This window comes from Malaya genurostris, chromosome 1, assembly GCF_030247185.1.
Source record: "Malaya genurostris strain Urasoe2022 chromosome 1, Malgen_1.1, whole genome shotgun sequence".
Classification (NCBI taxonomy): Eukaryota; Metazoa; Arthropoda; class Insecta; order Diptera; family Culicidae; genus Malaya; species Malaya genurostris.
This window is the reverse complement of record NC_080570.1, coordinates 46,464,970-46,479,679: the sequence shown is the minus strand read 5'-3', so window position 1 is coordinate 46,479,679 and position 14,710 is coordinate 46,464,970. Positions and strand designations below refer to the sequence as shown.

The window sequence follows — 14,710 nt, the reverse complement described above, 5'->3', positions numbered from 1 at the left end:
TTCAGTGTGTAGAACAATTTCACATCAACAAAAAAGTAAAGGAATCCTTTCTCTTCCAGATTGACAGGCTCATCGGATATGTATGCCAATAAAATCAGTTCAATTAGGTTCCATGCCACACTTGACGCCTTCCCTCCCCCCACGATAGTTCCCAGCACAGAACGTGTCCGAAAAAAGTTGGTTGATGAAAGTTTCACCGTCCCTGACGAGGATGACGGCATCAGTGTCAAAGTCAATCATCGATATCCCAAATCTGCCACTAGAACGTACGATGGGAAATTTAATCACGGCAATTGGATGCTAATTGATTCGAGCGGATCGGAGTTATTGTTCTGGTCCGACTGGCAGTTGCCGAGGCAATCAGCAGAACGACCTCCATCGAATGGGGCCAGTTTGTTTGAGCGAAACAATCGCCCAGAAAAGTTCGATAAGCTCCAATGGCTACCGGTAAAGATAACAAATGATCCTAGCACAGGCAATGAAAAAGAGTTCCACTCGGAGCTTAATGACGATGAATCGAGTCAACTGCATAAACTGTTCGACAATCAGAGTCGTTATTTGATTTGTCCAGAGCTTGGCACCAAAAAGGAAATGCTAACAGTGGAAAGCGTTCGCCGGGAACATGGGGGTGGCAAGCAAGCCGGAGTGAAGAGATGCGAACAAGGCCTGTGCTTGAGAGTGCCGATGGCCGTGCCTCTTGGTGAGTATTCCAACATTACCCCTCATAAATCAACGGGGCTGTTCCACCTCCTGGGAGAAGTCCATTTCGACTGGAGCATTTCGTTCCCGGCCAGGCTAGTTGTGCAATTGAATAAAGTAGAACGTTTTGCTCAATTCCAGTATATAAATATGAAATTGAGTTGCTGTACTCGTCGGACCGAATCATCCCACCGGAACCCGATGTGCCAATTTCAGTCGGTTACAGCGTTAAAATTACTAAAGTTATCGCAAACTTCCACGGCCCACTGGTATCATCGGCATGGCCGGGCAGTTCTCCAAACCGAACCGATCCGTTCGAGCTCAACCGACGACGTATACGAAGGGCTCGCCAGGACGACGGCAATCAATTAAGGCTCGAGCTGGCGCTAGTAAATTTAGGTCAACATCGCGAATTTGCTCAGGTCAATATTGATCCCGCCTGTTTAGCGTCGTTAAGTGCGCTTACCGTGGGCTATCCGAACCGGACCAAGAACAACGGACAACGTGTTTCACTCGGTTCGGGTCAACTTCAAACGGTATGGATGCTGTTCCCGATTAGTGACACCGGAATACTGGAGCACCGGGAACCATTTGAATGTCGAGGTAAGTTGATATTTCATTTCAAATCCGATTTTTTTTCTTGCGAATTCATACCAAACGGTTCTTCATGTTAGAAACATATTAATGAACTATCATTAATAACATACAAATTTCAGCTCTCTGGTTCAGGTCTCACGACCAGATTGCTCAGAACAATTTTTATCACGATTAACAACCATCCGAGAAGGATATGGTTAATTTCCGTGGTAAACAGCATGCCATCGTTCGTGACAATCATATTTTACATACCGTAAAATGGTGTGACACGTTTTAATTATATTTTGCTTTTCTCATATAGATTCAAATGAAACGCAAGATTTTCTCATGCAATATACCTGATTTTTGGCCCTTATTACCGTTCTCACTTCCACTTCCACTTTCACTTCACTCACATATCGCTTCACTTGATTTAACCTATTACCAGTATCACGCTCAGTGAAGTAATCACTGTAAGGAGTGTATCGAAAATAGGCTATCCACAAATTTGTCTTTCAAATTAAGATAAAAAACGATATTTTATTCAAACTAAAAATTGATCCTTCATTGTACGAGGTTAAACTTGAGCATAATGAAAACCGGATGAAATTTAAGTTATTCCTTCACGAATTTTCGAACTTTTGATCGAACGCTCTTCATCAAGTTCCGGACAAGTGTTGCATCGCATTTTTTGGAAGCTTAAGCCCAATTTTTATTAATTCCTTCATGTTCCCAGCTGCCTTACCAGCAGGGCTTGTATCGTGAATCCTCAAACGAACGAAGCAACAAAAAACATCTGCTGTGAACACTTTACTTGACATAGCTGAATAAGAGACCTATATTAGAGAGAAACTTAATGTGTGAGAGTATATGCTACTGAGCAGACCAATTCCCACTTGCCAAGTAAATTGTCTGTGCTCTCAGTCTCAGTTAACACATGGACTAAGCAATCCATGACAATGTAATGAAATGAAGGGTCCACTCTCGTTAGTATTGTACGAGAAAGAAGACCTTGCTTCACGGCGTGCTACAAGACGCGAAGCAAAGTCATATAGGCAATGTTTACGGTTTATTTTCAAAGTGTAGGTTTACAGAAATCATTTTTAACATAATGTTCGCATTCCAAGACCAAATTTGATCACATTTCAAACATACTTTAAACATTTTATATAAGAAATTTTGCATTTGAGCCCATTTTCGAAACGATCAATTTGTTTCTTGGCAGTTTACACTGTTTACATATCCTAGAAACACTAAAAGCAATGTTCTTTAAATTATTATTCATCGGAACTAAAAGTTATGAATCTAGTTTCCTTATAGGCATCTACAATATGAGAATCATTCATCAAATGCTAACATCATGAAGCATAGGTCTCATGAACTAATGAACGAACGAAGCAGCTCTCCTTGCTTGGGTTGCGCTGTGAATTCTACCTGAGATACGAATGTGTGTGAATAGCACAGATGGTGAAACCCTTTTCGTAATATTCGTTGCTTCAATTTACAAGCCCTGCTTACCAGTCCTCTTGAAGACCCTACTCACGAGTGCCCAGTAATGTTCGATGGGTCGAATCTGAGGGCAACTTGGTGGATTGATATTTTTCTCAAAGAAATTTTTACCTTTTTCAGCATGCCAATTGAGAGTGTTTTGACATAGTGAGCCGATGCTAAATCCGGCCAAAACAGTGGAGGTGTACTATGCTTCTTAAATAAAGGCAGCAATCTCTTCTGGAGACACTCAGATCGATAGATTCCTGCATTTATAGTTTCGGTAGTGTAAAAAATGGTTGATTTCAAACGACAGGAACATATTGCTTGCCATACCAGTACACCTTTCGACCGAATTTCTCCACTTGAATCGACCTGTCCGCATCGCTCACATTCTCCCCAACGACGATAGTAAAGTATTGTGGACCTGGAAGGGTTTTTGAGTCCTCCTTTACATAAGTCTCATCGTCCATCAAAACGGATGCATTCTGACACTGCAAAAGACGCGAATACAATTTCCGGGCCTTTGTTGCTGCTCGCTTCTACTGTTCTACACTTTGTTTCGAGATTTTCTGCTTCTTGTAGGTCTTCAGATGATTTCGCCTCTTGATACGCTGGGTCATTCCGACACTCACGCCAAATCACGTATTAACATTGATTTGTTCTTCATGATTGAAGATAACACTTTCTGGTTGGAAGAACCGGGTTTCCTGCCTCTTCCTGGTAGCTCATCCAAAGAATAGTGTTCCTCAAACTTATTTATGATGGTTCTAACACTGGCATGATGAATTCCAAACCGCTTCGCCAGTTTTCGCATAGTTATACCCTTCTCACTTAGCCATGTGTCCAGAACCTTAATTTTAACTTCCTTTTCAATACGCGAAATTTTGAAAACGCAGAATTTCAACCGCACGAACAAGTAAACAAACGAAAGCTGAAAGCCAAACGCACAGCATGCTGTGATCTGAGCATAAAAAACCATCACAAATACATGCGTACAACACAAATGTATGTGGATAGCTTATTTTCGATACACTCTTTAGTGAAAAAGATCATTTTTTCCAACAAAATTTTGGTGATTTGATGTTCGCAATAACAACAAGCTCATCCAAACAAATTTTTTTTCTGAAGCTACTTTCGAGCTAAAGATCTACATTCACTTCACTTGGTTTTCACCGTGAAGTGAATAATAAGGTAAATCTCAGTGCAAAAATCCTAATTTAAAATTTGTTCCTCACTTTTCTCAGAGATGACACGACTCGTTTTAACAAGTTTATGTTACAAAAAGGTTATATGGTTCCATACAAAACTTCCAAAGCACGTAAAAAACCTGGTTTAATTCACGTCGTGGTGATGTTACCCATATTACTCACGTCATAAATATTACTTGAGAATTCGCAAAAGAAACTGTTCATTGAATAGAAAGAGGAAAGTTTGATGGGACATAATCTAACAAAATCTACAAATTCAGTTTACCCTGTAGTTCTTGAACCGGAAGTACTATCCACAACAAATTTAGGGATTTCGTATAAAACTGTAAGACTTTTGCTTTGAAGTTGTGTTTGTGAAAATCGTTTCTGCCATCTTGGGAAAAAGTTTCGTTCAATAACCTAATTTTAGGTAAAGTGGATCTAGGTTGTTTCCGTACGGCACATGCAAAAAATACTTAATGATGCGTTATATGCGATCCAATTTCAGGTTGATACGTTTTACTCAATTTTAGCTTATTGAACGAAACTCTCGTTGTTGGGTGGTTTTGCTCTTTGTATTTTGACAACCATTGAAGGAGCGAATGAAAGAAAAGATTCAAAAGAACTCAAAATTAAGTTGAAAGAAGTCAAATTATAGGTAGTTTTTATTTTCCGTGTAGTTAAACCTAGACCTACTATCTCATGTTCCATTTCGATTAAACCAGTTAAACGAAGCGAACCTGCGTTTCTATTACTTTCGGGCGCACTTATCATAAAATAGCTAAAATTTATATCAGCCGCACAGTACCGTCTTTTACCAATATCACACATCAGTAGCAGCCATTCGTAAGTCGTTCTGATTTCTTTATGGCATGCACGCATCGTTCGTGTTGTGTTTTCTTCTTCCACTTTGCACTTCAACCATTTATGTTAGTTGAAAACAACGTTTTATTTCTCTAATTCATTATTTAAATTCATTAAAAAATTAGTTGAATGGAAATGAAGTGTGCCTTAGCTAAGAAATGACAGCACATTTAATTGGAGAATTCAACTATAAAAATAGCCATTTCAACGAATATAAGATTTTTTAATTCTCATCCCCTTAATAATAATAAAATTAAGGGAATGAGAATTAAAAAATCTAAATTAGCAAAAGTAAGATTGTTTTAGTTGTCTCAAAAAATAACTAATTAAAATCAGAAAAACAACTAATTGTTTCGCCAGAATGCTGATTTCGGTATTCCCGTGTAGAAAAAATAGAACGGCAACTTATTAGGTTTTTTACCGTCACTGCTAACCTCAATCGTATGAACACATTTTGACAGTTCAGCAGTACTGTTTGTAAACAGAAATTTCTTTTGTTTGTTTATTGACAAATTGGATCAGACCATTTACGGTCCGTATCGCCTAAATAAAGTTTAAAAACATTTGTTCACGATTGAATACGGTTCGTTTTAGATATTTATTAAATAAAAGTGACTAGTTGCAAAGTGTAAAGATGATTGTTTTAGATGTGCTCTTCGATTTTTGTTTAAGCTTGTTTGTAAACAGTACCGCTGAACTGTCAAGGATGAATACTTGTTCATTTGTGTCGTCACGATAAAAAACCTAATGCCAGTTCGAAATTTGACAGTAGAACTATTCGAATAAATAAAACTAGAACGGCATTTATACGTCTGATGTTATGTTCGTGAAAAACCTATTTATTGTGCTAGTGTTGCTTAAGATATTAGGTTTTGCACGAACATGACATAACCTCACAAAAATGAACAGCATGAACATTTTTGACAGTCGCAGTATATTTGTTTACAGTTTAAAAGTTCATCAAAGGTTCATCCTTTGAATTTAAAAATTGCAAGTCGCCTCACGCTAAACAGATTTATACAAATATCGCTCCTTGATGCTGGAAACGCATACATGGCAATCTTTTTAGTTAGAACACGTTTTTTAACAGGCACTTTTTCGTCATTTTTCAATTTTTACTTTGAAGCCACAAAACAAAACAAACACACGTCAGCTGTCAAAGATGAACTTGTTTCATCGGCAGTTCATTTGTGTCGTCATCGTGCAAAACCTAATTAGATTTTTTTATAGTGACGTCACAAATGAACAAGCATTCATCCTTGAGAGTTCAGCGGTACTGTTTACAAACAAGCTTAAACAAAAATCGAAGAACAAATCTTGACCAATCGTCTTTACACTCTGCAACTAGTCACTTTTATTTATTAAATCTCAGACAAACCGTATCCAACCGTGAACAAATGTTTTAAAACTCTGTTTAGGTAATATGGACCGTAAATGGTCTCATCCAATTTGTCAGCAGATAAACAAACAAAATCTCTGTTTACAAACAGTACTGCTGAACTGTCAGTATGTGTTCATCCGATTGAGATTAGCAGTGACGATAAAAAACCTAATTGGTTTCAAGAGTCTCGTGGTGGTCGAAACTCCACTTCCGATGAATTCCACAGCGGTAGGTCATCCGATGCGGTTACTCTTCACCAGACAATGTCAACAAAATTCATGTAATGGTCATGGCCGACCGGAAAGTGAAAATCAGAGTTGCCAGGTCTGCAGATTTCTTATACAGTGCTGTAGACATTTTTTGTTACAAACTTTTAAAACTCAAGATTTTGGCAGACTTTCGTCCAAATTTATAGACTTTTGATATTGCTGCGCCGTTTTTTTACTCGCTAAACCAGTTTTGTGTTTCATACTTTATAGAGAAATGAAGCCCGCAAACATTTTTTCAGACTGTACAAACTTTTGCAGCCCTGCCTGAAGATATTCGAATTTTTTACCTGGCACCTCTGATGAAGACCAAATACACTCCTCAATACGGTATGCAAACAGCGTCCCCACGCGAGCGTTCATAAATAGGTTAAAATAATGAAATCGAGTTTTTTGGCGGTTGTTCAACTCAAATAGTCTATAATGAGATTTCGGTCTCGTAAACGTGCATAAATGTACGGAAATGCTTGATGATTGAATCCGGATCTGACGAATATTAAGTTGGCCTATTTATTTTGCATACAATTGATGCGGTCTACAGTGTAATGTTGGAAAATATAAAGTGATCCCGTTTCTGTTTATTTAGATGGAACACACCTTAGTTTGTGTTTTTTTTTTTTTTGAAAAATATACGTAGAAAAGTGGTCAGGTTTGGAACACTTACAGCTCAGTCAATATTGAATCAATTACTAATAGTATTGCACTTTTTGATTGGAAATATTTCTACGTGTCGATTTAAATGTACCAAGCCACGTATTTTCAATTGATTGATTGATTGAGGATTGAAATTTTTATCAAAAGTGAGCAGTATTCTATTTTGTCTGCTGAACATCTGAAACACTATGCTCGCTTACTGGGTTTCCCTAAAGGAGACGATGGTTTTGAAGAATTAAGTGCTTTATCAGCTGAAAATTCAGTCAATGCAAAAGCGAAACTGTGGATGCACGCGAACCTATAAATATAAGCGAAATTATTTTCAAAGCTTCAGTCTCACATGAAACATGTCAGAGGAAGGTTCCTGCTAGACGCAAGCATCACACAAAGCGCTATGAAACGAATTAATGCTCTACTGTTTGGTACTGAAAAATTAGGTATGTGTTACAATTTGCATTTTAAACCTACGATAACGTTCCGATTGAAGTTTATGCCACAATATTTTTTAAATATTGAAAAAACACTTTTCAATTCGTAATTTTCCTCCAATCTGCTCGAAACAAACCATTCGTTCATGACCAAGGATGCCAAAATCTGTGTCCTCTTCCCACAGCACTACGGTTCGTGAGCAAAAAAAAAGGTTTGCCGGAAATACATTGTCATTATGTTTTTCTCTAGATCATAAAAGACTTTTGTAGGCTTATTGTCAGTCTGTGATCGCTTTCGGAAATCTGTGGCAGTTTTTAAATCAGTGCCGCATATTGGGAATCTGTAAAACACAGATTAGTCAGTGAACCTGGCATCTCTGCTCATGAGAACAATAACAAATGAGAGCGATAGACAAAATGTCAAACTAACTAAACTTGGGCTTATCAAAACGATTCATTTTAAAGAAATACTGATAACAGGAAATCTAGTTCAAAACTGTAAAGAATGTTTCTTTAAACAACAAAACAAGATATTTGTTATTTCCTAATTGGTTAGTTTGCTACTACAGGGTGATTTTTTAAGAGCTTGAGAACTTTTTTAAACAATAAAACGCATAAAATTTGCAAAATCTCATCGGTTCTTTATTTTAAACGTTAGATTGGTACATGACATTTACTTTTTGAAGATAATTTCATTTAAATGTTGACCGCGGCTGCGTCTTAGGTGGTCCATTCGGAAAGTCCAATTTTGGGCAACTTTTTCGAGCATTTCGGCCGGAATAGCCCGAATTTCTTCGGAAATGTTGTCTTCCAAAGCTGGAATAGTTACTGGCTTATTTCTGTAGACTTTAGACTTGACGTAGCCCCACAAAAAATAGTCTAAAGGCGTCAAATCGCATAATCTTGGTGGCCAACTTACCGGTCCATTTCTTGAGATGAATTGTTCTCCGAAGTTTTCCCTCAAAATGGCCATAGAATCGCGAGCTGTGTGGCATGTAGCGCCATCTTGTTGAAACCACATGTCAACCAAGTTCAGTTCTTCCATTTTTGGCAACAAAAAGTTTGTTAGCATCGAACGATAGCGATCGCCATTCACTGTAACGTTGCGTCCAACAGCATCTTTGAAAAAATACGGTCCAATGATTCCACCAGCGTACAAACCACACCAAACAGTGCATTTTTCGGGATGCATGGGCAGTTCTTGAACGGCTTCTGGTTGCTCTTCACTCCAAATGCGGCAATTTTGCTTATTTACGTAGCCATTCAACCAGAAATGAGCCTCATCGCTGAACAAAATTTGTCGATAAAAAAGCGGATTTTCTGCCAACTTTTCTAGGGCCCATTCAATGATTTGCAAGCGTTGCTCGTTAGTAAGTCTATTCATGATGAAATGTCAGAGCATACTGAGCAAATAATAATGCATGAAAATCATAACCTCAAAAAATCTGAGCAAATACTAATGCATGAAAATCCTAACCTCAAAAAAATCACCTTTTATAAAGTTTTCTATTTGATCTGTTCCACTCATTGTTCTGTCATTTCAAACTACACTCAAAAAAATCCACACGTTTACCTTATGTGAAAAAACACGTAGATTACAAAAATGGCTTTGTCATAGGAGTTTACGTGATCTTCTTAACAACCAGCGGATCATGATTGAATATGAAATGAACCATATGTCAGAATTATTGCTGTTGTCACATATATTTTATGTGTCACGCACTTACTTGAATTCATTTTGTCATGTTCATTTTGTGCTCGCAATATGGCGTCGGTTGAAAAACCTAGAACAAACAACATAGGCCAAATTTCTTCTACCCTTCTACGGTATTTATCACAGTGATTTTAGGGTAAATAATTTCTCATTGATTTTATCGACAGCTATGAAGTCTAGCTAATTTTTATTATACTTTCAGATCTAATATTAGTACCAAGCAGAAGTATAATTTATAAGCGAATGTACTATTTAGTGAGTTTAGTACAACATATTTGCATGACCAATTGGCATTACGCGAATTCTGTGCTCTAAAAATACGAAACTGAAACACAATTCAATTTTGTTTTTTTTCTACAGCGGAGTTCAAAAGGCAAAACCTCTAGATTGTGTTCCAGCACATCAATCACATTTAGAACTACTAGTTGCAGCTGAATGCATTCCTTAAAGGGAACAATGTTTGTTTCAGTTTAGCTGCTCCGGAGAAAGGATTTATAACAATGCATTCTGTATTTTTGATATTTTTCGCAAGTGATTCAACAGAAACAAATTTAAAAGTAAAATTTTCAGAATATCTGCGTGCGAACAAAATTTATCGCAATGTTATGTCCAACAGACTATGTAATCTATTTGTTTTGTAGTACCAATATACCAATATTAAGATTCAATATAGAACTTTATAGTAACAATTACATGAAAATAATGTGATTATTAAGTAAAATTCTGGTAAAAAGTAAATTCAAATGAAATAAATTTTACAGCACAATTTAAATGAACTTTTTATAGATTTCACAAAAGTATTCTATAGAATCTACGAAAAAAGTGACGTAGATATTACGTGATACAAATGTGGACTAAGAGTTCATGAGTTCATTCTGTGCTATCTATACTTCACATAAGTATTACAAGAAAAGTTCTATGGATAAAAATCACATACGTTTTCACGTAGCATTGAAGTGAGGATTTTTCTGAGTGTAGCCTAATTTTTCGGCGTGTAGCAGATGAAAATGTAGTAACAGCGATGTCAGATATACGAAAATCTCCGCAGATTTACGGATCCGAAGACTTTCCACGGACTTACGGGTCCGTAAACAAAATCAACGGAAATTGGATTTTTTCTAGGGAAATCTACGGAAATTTGAACTTATCAACGGAGAACCAGGGGAACTAGTTTTATTTAACGAGCAATTATGATTTCTAATTACGATTACAATTTGGAATTTGACGCGACAAATATGACAAATAGCGGCCCTTACACGATCATTAAAAGTGTCATTACTAAAAAGTAATGGCACTTTTAATGATCGTGTAAGGTCTACGAGTTCAGTAATGATGGAATTGTGGATTTTCCATCATTACCAACATTATTTCTTCTTCTTATTTTTTTGTGGAAGTGATGAATATCTTTAGAACTATACGCGAAAAAATGACAAAGTGTAGATTTAAATTGTTAATATTTCATTAACCTTAACGTTTCAATGGCAAATCAAATTTATTTTCAGCTAAACGAAAATAAAAATATTGCTATTGCTGGAGTAGTTACAAATACTCATCATTTATAATGAACGTGTAATGCTAAAAAGTAATGATGTACAGTAATGCAGTAATGACGAGCGTTTGAGCAGAAGTGTCATTACTTAGTAATGACACTTTTAATGATCGTGTAAGGGCCACTAATGACGATAACTTCGGTTAGATCTGAAAATTGTTACTAAACCAAGGGAAACGTGATTCTATGATAAATAAACGATTTAAAACCTATTTTCTGCGACCCAAAAACGCTAAGAGAATGACAGATTTTATATTTACGTCTGCTGTATTGATATAAAATTAAAAGGGAAGGTGAAATGTAGCCGAATGAAGTTATTAGAACCAAATCTCAATGTTTATTGCATAAAAACAGTGATAAGCATTAACAGGAGCTCCCAATGAGAGGCGCACTAATATGTACCGCGCACTATTACCCGCCTTTCCCCTATGTCATCATTCGGTTTTCCGGGTCTCGGTTAAAAAGTCGGTTTTCACAGTGATTGCACAGCCTTTCTTAATGAGAAAAGCAAAAAGGAACTCCTTTTGAAACTTTGTATTTTAGCAGGCTGCCTATGTTTCACAACAAAAAAGTTCATTTTACAATGGTTCACCTGCTGTTTCAACAAAGCATTATCGTCAGCTGTTTGCTCTTTCGTACATTGTTAGCATTCCATTCCTCCCGATAGCCACAGCAACCCGTGTCAAGGAAGCGAAAAAATATCCCATCTTCGTGTCCCGACATTCCAAGCAACCATCAACACAACCTGATGATGTCAAGGTGGAGCGACAGTTTTTAATTAAACCAGGAGCACGTTGTTTGTGTTCGGATTTTTCCTGTGAGTGCATTTGCCTGCTTGGGTCAGCACGTCCTTCGAATTCGACAGGAAACATCATGAATACCTACTGCAATATAATTACCACCGACAACATCACTGTAGCAACCGGCACTGACCGGAACCAGCAGCCAACGAGGATGAGTAACTTTGGACATGGAGTTTGGATGTTGCTTCTGGTGCTGTTCGGATTGCTGATGATTTTAGGTGAAGGATTTTATTGGCTGGAAACAAACCCCTCTCGCCGAAGTAGCAAATTTTGATTAAATTTAACATTTTTTTCTATTCTTTTTTCAACACTCAAAAAACAACGATCGGTTAATTCATAGCAGGATGTTGTAAAGCATTGCTCGGATGCTGTTACGAAAGGATCGACAAGTGGCACTACGATTATTTACAACCGACAATTCAGTATGGTAATTCGTCCCGGTAAGTAGCTTTGTTTTAATAAAAGTTTTCTATTGGATAAAACGAATATTTATAGTATGAATGCGAGCTTTAGGAATTTAAACAATTTTTGACATCAATATTATTGCAGATATCGAAGATTTCTGATCAATCTCATTTTCTTCCTGGTGTTCCCGTGTGTGTTCTGTTGTCACTGTTTCGAGTACCCGAACATCTCGGACGAGGACACCAGACTGCTGCTGCAGCAAGGACGGCTCAAGGGGACAATGCTGTTGCAACAGGAAATTAAATCGGAAATGTCTAGTGCAGAAACCACCGTCGATGAATTTGACGATGAGTGGGAAACGGACGGCAGTCGACGGAGTGGATTCCACAGATCCTGGAACGGGGAGGAAACACCACTGATGACAACGACTGATGAAGAGTTATTTAAACTGTTGCCTGTGGTTGATGATGAATTCGGTGATGGTTTCTCTGGAACCGAAACGGGTGCAGGCGAAAGGCTCCCGTACGACAACACGGAGGATGAGGAAACCGATGCCAAGTTCGTGCAGGATGTGATGACCAAGTGTCGGAAATCTATGCAAAAGTTAGTATGATGATAATGTATCTTAGTTTTATTGTAGTTGAATATTTTACACGTGAATTCAATACCTTAACATTTCAATTGAAATTGAAAATAATTTAATTTTTTGTCTTGCATTATTCACAGTACTACTCGTCGAAAATCTTGATAATTTTGTGATTGTGTAATTTATTCGCCCTTAAACTCAAACTGATATTTGAACAGACGACGGTTTTCAAATCCGACAACAAAACTTCGAGCTGCTGCTTATTGAACGTGATAATATAGATAAAGTGACAATAAATACTAAATTATTTGCATTTCCTTTACAAGTTTGCACACTCTCCAAAATATGACGTCGAGAGCGGGTCATTTCACCGGAAGGATTATTTCACCAAAAGGATTATTTCACCAAAAGAGTAAATTCACCGAAAGAATTTCTCAACTAAAAATGTCAAACAGAGCATGAATGGGAGCGGATCATTTGACCAAAAGCCATTTCGTCGAAAACCGTTTCGCCAAAAGGGCAATTTAACTGAAAGAGTTTGTTTTTAATGATTTTCAGACGTATTGACATATTAAGATTGTAGCAAGTCTATATATTATATCCATGGCCGTCATATATCAGGTAACAATATACTAGAGAATTAAAAAAATGTATTACTTAAGACAAGCATATTGTCATGTCGATCATGTTTTGGCGCAGGACTACTTCTTTCTATACTATGCTCACCTGGGTGTCTTTTCAAAATTTCACAACATGAAAGTATAACGAAATTACTCCGAATTTGATTTCTTAATAAATTATTCCCTGTTTGAGCATTATATCTTATTCTTTCTGGAACGAGACACATCGAGTTCGCAAATTGCCATCTACGTCAAGTACGTTTCAGTTCAGTTTCAGTTCAGTTTCAGTTCAGTTTCAGTTCAGTTTCAGTTCAGTTTCAGTTCAGTTTCAGTTCAGTTTCAGTTCAGTTTCAGTTCAGTTTCAGTTCAGTTTCAGTTCAGTTTCAGTTCAGTTTCAGTTCAGTTTCAGTTCAGTTTCAGTTCAGTTTCAGTTCAGTTTCAGTTCAGTTTCAGTTCAGTTTCAGTTCAGTTTCAGTTCAGTTTCAGTTCAGTTTCAGTTCAGTTTCAGTTCAGTTTCAGTTCAGTTTCAGTTCAGTTTCAGTTTCAGTTCAGTTTCAGTTTCAGTTCAGTTTCAGTTCAGTTTCAGTTCAGTTTCAGTTCAGCTTCAGTTCAGTTTCAGTTCAGTTTCAGTTCAGTTTCAGTTCAGTTCCAGTTCAGTTTCAGTTCAGTTTCAGTTCAGTTTCAGTTCAGTTTCAGTTCAGTTTCAGTTCAGTTTCAGTTCAGTTTCAGTTCAGTTTCAGTTCAGTTTCAGTTCAGTTTCAGTTCAGCTTCAGTTCAGTTTCAGTTCAGTTTCAGTTCAGTTTCAGTTCAGTTTCAGTTCAGTTTCAGTTCAGTTTCAGTTCAGTTTCAGTTCAGTTTCAGTTCAGTTTCAGTTCAGTTTCAGTTCAGTTTCAGTTCAGTTTCAGTTCAGTTTCAGTTCAGTTTCAGTTCAGTTTCAGTTCAGTTTCAGTTCAGTTTCAGTTCAGTTTCAGTTCAGTTTCAGTTCAGTTTCAGTTCAGTTTCAGTTCAGTTTCAGTTCAGTTTCAGTTCAGTTTCAGTTCAGTTTCAGTTCAGTTTCAGTTCAGTTTCAGTTCAGTTTCAGTTCAGTTTCAGTTCAGTTTCAGTTCAGTTTCAGTTCAGTTTCAGTTCAGTTTCAGTTCAGTTTCAGTTCAATTTCAGTTCAATTTCAGTTCAGTTTCAGATCAGTTTTAGTTCAGTTTCAGTTTCAGTTCAGTTTCAGTTTCAGTTCAGTTTCAGTTTCAATTCAGTTTCAGTTCAGTTTCAGTTCAGTTTCAGTTCAGTTTCAGTTCAGTTTCAGTTCAGTTTCAGTTCAGTTTCAGTTCAGTTTCAGTTCAGTTTCAGTTCAGTTTCAGTTCAGTTTCAGTTCAGTTTCAGTTCAGTTTCAGTTCAGTTTCAGTTTCAGTTCAGTTTCAGTTCAGTTTCAGTTCAGTTTCAGTTCAGTTTCAGTTCAGTTTCAGTTCAGTTTCAGTTCAGTTTCAGTTCAGTTT

The 14,710-nt window shown here is 37.1% G+C and overlaps 1 protein-coding gene across 1 annotated transcript in view; it reads left to right on the top strand.

Annotated features, from left to right (window-relative positions):
* Positions 1-12,885, top strand: part of LOC131438708 (uncharacterized) — a 30,112-nt gene extending 17,227 nt beyond the window's left edge. Inside the window, exons 8-13 of the mRNA XM_058608902.1 lie at positions 60-700; positions 841-1,302; positions 11,477-11,830; positions 11,956-12,052; positions 12,162-12,620; positions 12,744-12,885. Of these exons, the coding sequence (XP_058464885.1) occupies positions 60-700; positions 841-1,302; positions 11,477-11,830; positions 11,956-12,052; positions 12,162-12,620; positions 12,744-12,765 (2,035 nt within the window). The 3' untranslated portion in view covers positions 12,766-12,885. The remainder of the gene's footprint in view (positions 1-59; positions 701-840; positions 1,303-11,476; positions 11,831-11,955; positions 12,053-12,161; positions 12,621-12,743) is intronic.
* The last annotated feature ends 1,825 nt before the right edge of the window (positions 12,886-14,710 follow it).